The sequence below is a fragment of the Phytophthora parasitica genome, assembly GCF_000247585.1.
Source record: "Phytophthora parasitica INRA-310 unplaced genomic scaffold supercont2.613, whole genome shotgun sequence".
NCBI lineage: Eukaryota > Oomycota > Peronosporomycetes > Peronosporales > Peronosporaceae > Phytophthora > Phytophthora nicotianae.
This window is the reverse complement of record NW_008649599.1, coordinates 1-1,775: the sequence shown is the minus strand read 5'-3', so window position 1 is coordinate 1,775 and position 1,775 is coordinate 1. Positions and strand designations below refer to the sequence as shown.

At 47.9% G+C, this 1,775-nt stretch overlaps 1 protein-coding gene across 1 annotated transcript; it reads left to right on the top strand.

The window, feature by feature from the left end:
- Nucleotides 1-32: 32 nt before the first annotated feature.
- PPTG_20446 (hypothetical protein) lies at nt 33-602 on the top strand (the record flags this gene model as incomplete). Its single annotated transcript, XM_008919248.1, has 1 exon — nt 33-602. A coding segment is annotated over one exon (441 nt), but the record flags the coding sequence as incomplete, so codon positions are not given.
- Between the last annotated feature and the right edge of the window lie 1,173 nt (nt 603-1,775).

Sequence of the window (1,775 nt, the reverse complement as noted above, 5' to 3'; positions counted from 1 at the left end):
ATGGCATGTGGGAGGTCTCCAAGCTGCCACATCGACAAATCGACCGTGAAGTGTACGAGGATTTATCGGACGCTGGCAACACTGTGGCCTTTAAGTTCCGAGTGAAGAAGACACTGGCCGACGGATCCACTGTATCTGTGTTGAAACGTGTGTTGTCGAGGCGATTTCGCGATAACAACCAAGTGGTGATCATTTGGAAGATCTTTTCAGAGGGCGAAGGAATCTTCAGTGGGATGGATGCCAATGAGACTATTTGGGTTCGTATCCGACCATACTTGGGTGGAGTGATGAAAGACGCTTGTTCGAGACAATCACCAGTACAGCACGTAGCGATTAACACCGATGTGTTGGCGGTAAAGGCGTTTCGGACTATGATGCAAGACATGGTTGTTGAGGACGCTGGAGAATGCGCCCGGTTGCTGCGTGAGTTTTTACGGGATGGAGTTTTACCAAATATTGAGCATGAACTTTAATTGTTACAATCAGGAATTCCGGGTATACTTACAATGCGTTCAGTGCAACAAGCCGTCATTAATTCCACAACACTTACAGCCTTAGCGCATGGCTTTTTACGTAATATAATCGAAGAGGCTTGGTTCTACTCGCACTTATCACTTTAATGCATGGAAACCCACTGTTCTCGATCTGGTAGTTAATTTTTTTGGGATTTTTTTGCTCGTACTTAATAGAAGTATTACTGTTATGCTGCTTGCACTAACGATGAAATGAGGTGAGTTAGGCAGTGATTCAGGTGAGGACCTGGCGAATTTGGTGTTTTTAATGGATACAAGTTCTTGTATGCGTGAAAGCATAGTTAACACAAACGGTTTGTCGAAAATCCAAAGAGTGACTCAAACAACACCAGGAGAATTTTTGGGCACTAAATGATTCGTGCATTTTTCATGTATAGCTGAGAGGAGGCGCTGGTATTCAAGGAACAATTCGCGCGATTACATGCACCATGTTATAGCAGTGTATCGTTAATAGCATGATGCTATTGATGCTATTAACATCGCGTATTGAGCTGCATAAACAGTAAGAAATTCTCGTCTCCCAGGGAAGGTTGTAGGAAGGTGGAGAATTGAGTAGATGCAGGTGAGTCGCCTGCATCACTCTTTGATGCTAAAGTTACGCACGCTTTCGCAGTCTGCCAAGCTACGGTAAGTTTTTGAGTTGCTTATTTCAATTTTGCAAAGCTAATAATAATGCCTTTGCGACCTGTGATTCGACAGGACACTAGGTGGTCGTCAACTTTTAGCAAGCGTTATTTTGAGCTCTTAGAGCACCTGGATATGAACGATGACACACTCGTTGAGTACCTGCCGCCGCCAGCCGCCAACTGTCGCCTTCACGCCGTTGTTACTTGACTTTATAAACTACTCTGTGCAGGTCCCCGCGCCCAGATCGTCCACAGCCCGGACTTCGAGGCCGCATGCGTGCGAGTTCTCGGTGGTGATGCCGGTCGAGTGAAGCGTGCAGAGCGGGCTGCGCTGGAGCCCTTCCGGCACCGTCAAGCTGAGGCTGCGGGGGAGGCACGAGAGGACGGGGAAGTCCAAAGCAGCAGCGAGGAAGACTCTTTCGTGGTGTAACTTCAAAAGCGCCGGCGGCTTGCTCGCAAGTGTCGGAACTCGGAGGAGATTGAGAGGAGATCTTGAAACGTCGCAGCAAGAGTGGGACGACGAGCGGCTCCAGAAGAATGCGAAGGAGGGCAACAACGGAGTACGAAGGAAGAACGAGCAGTTAGGAAACTCCTACAGAGGAGGATGCATACTTTT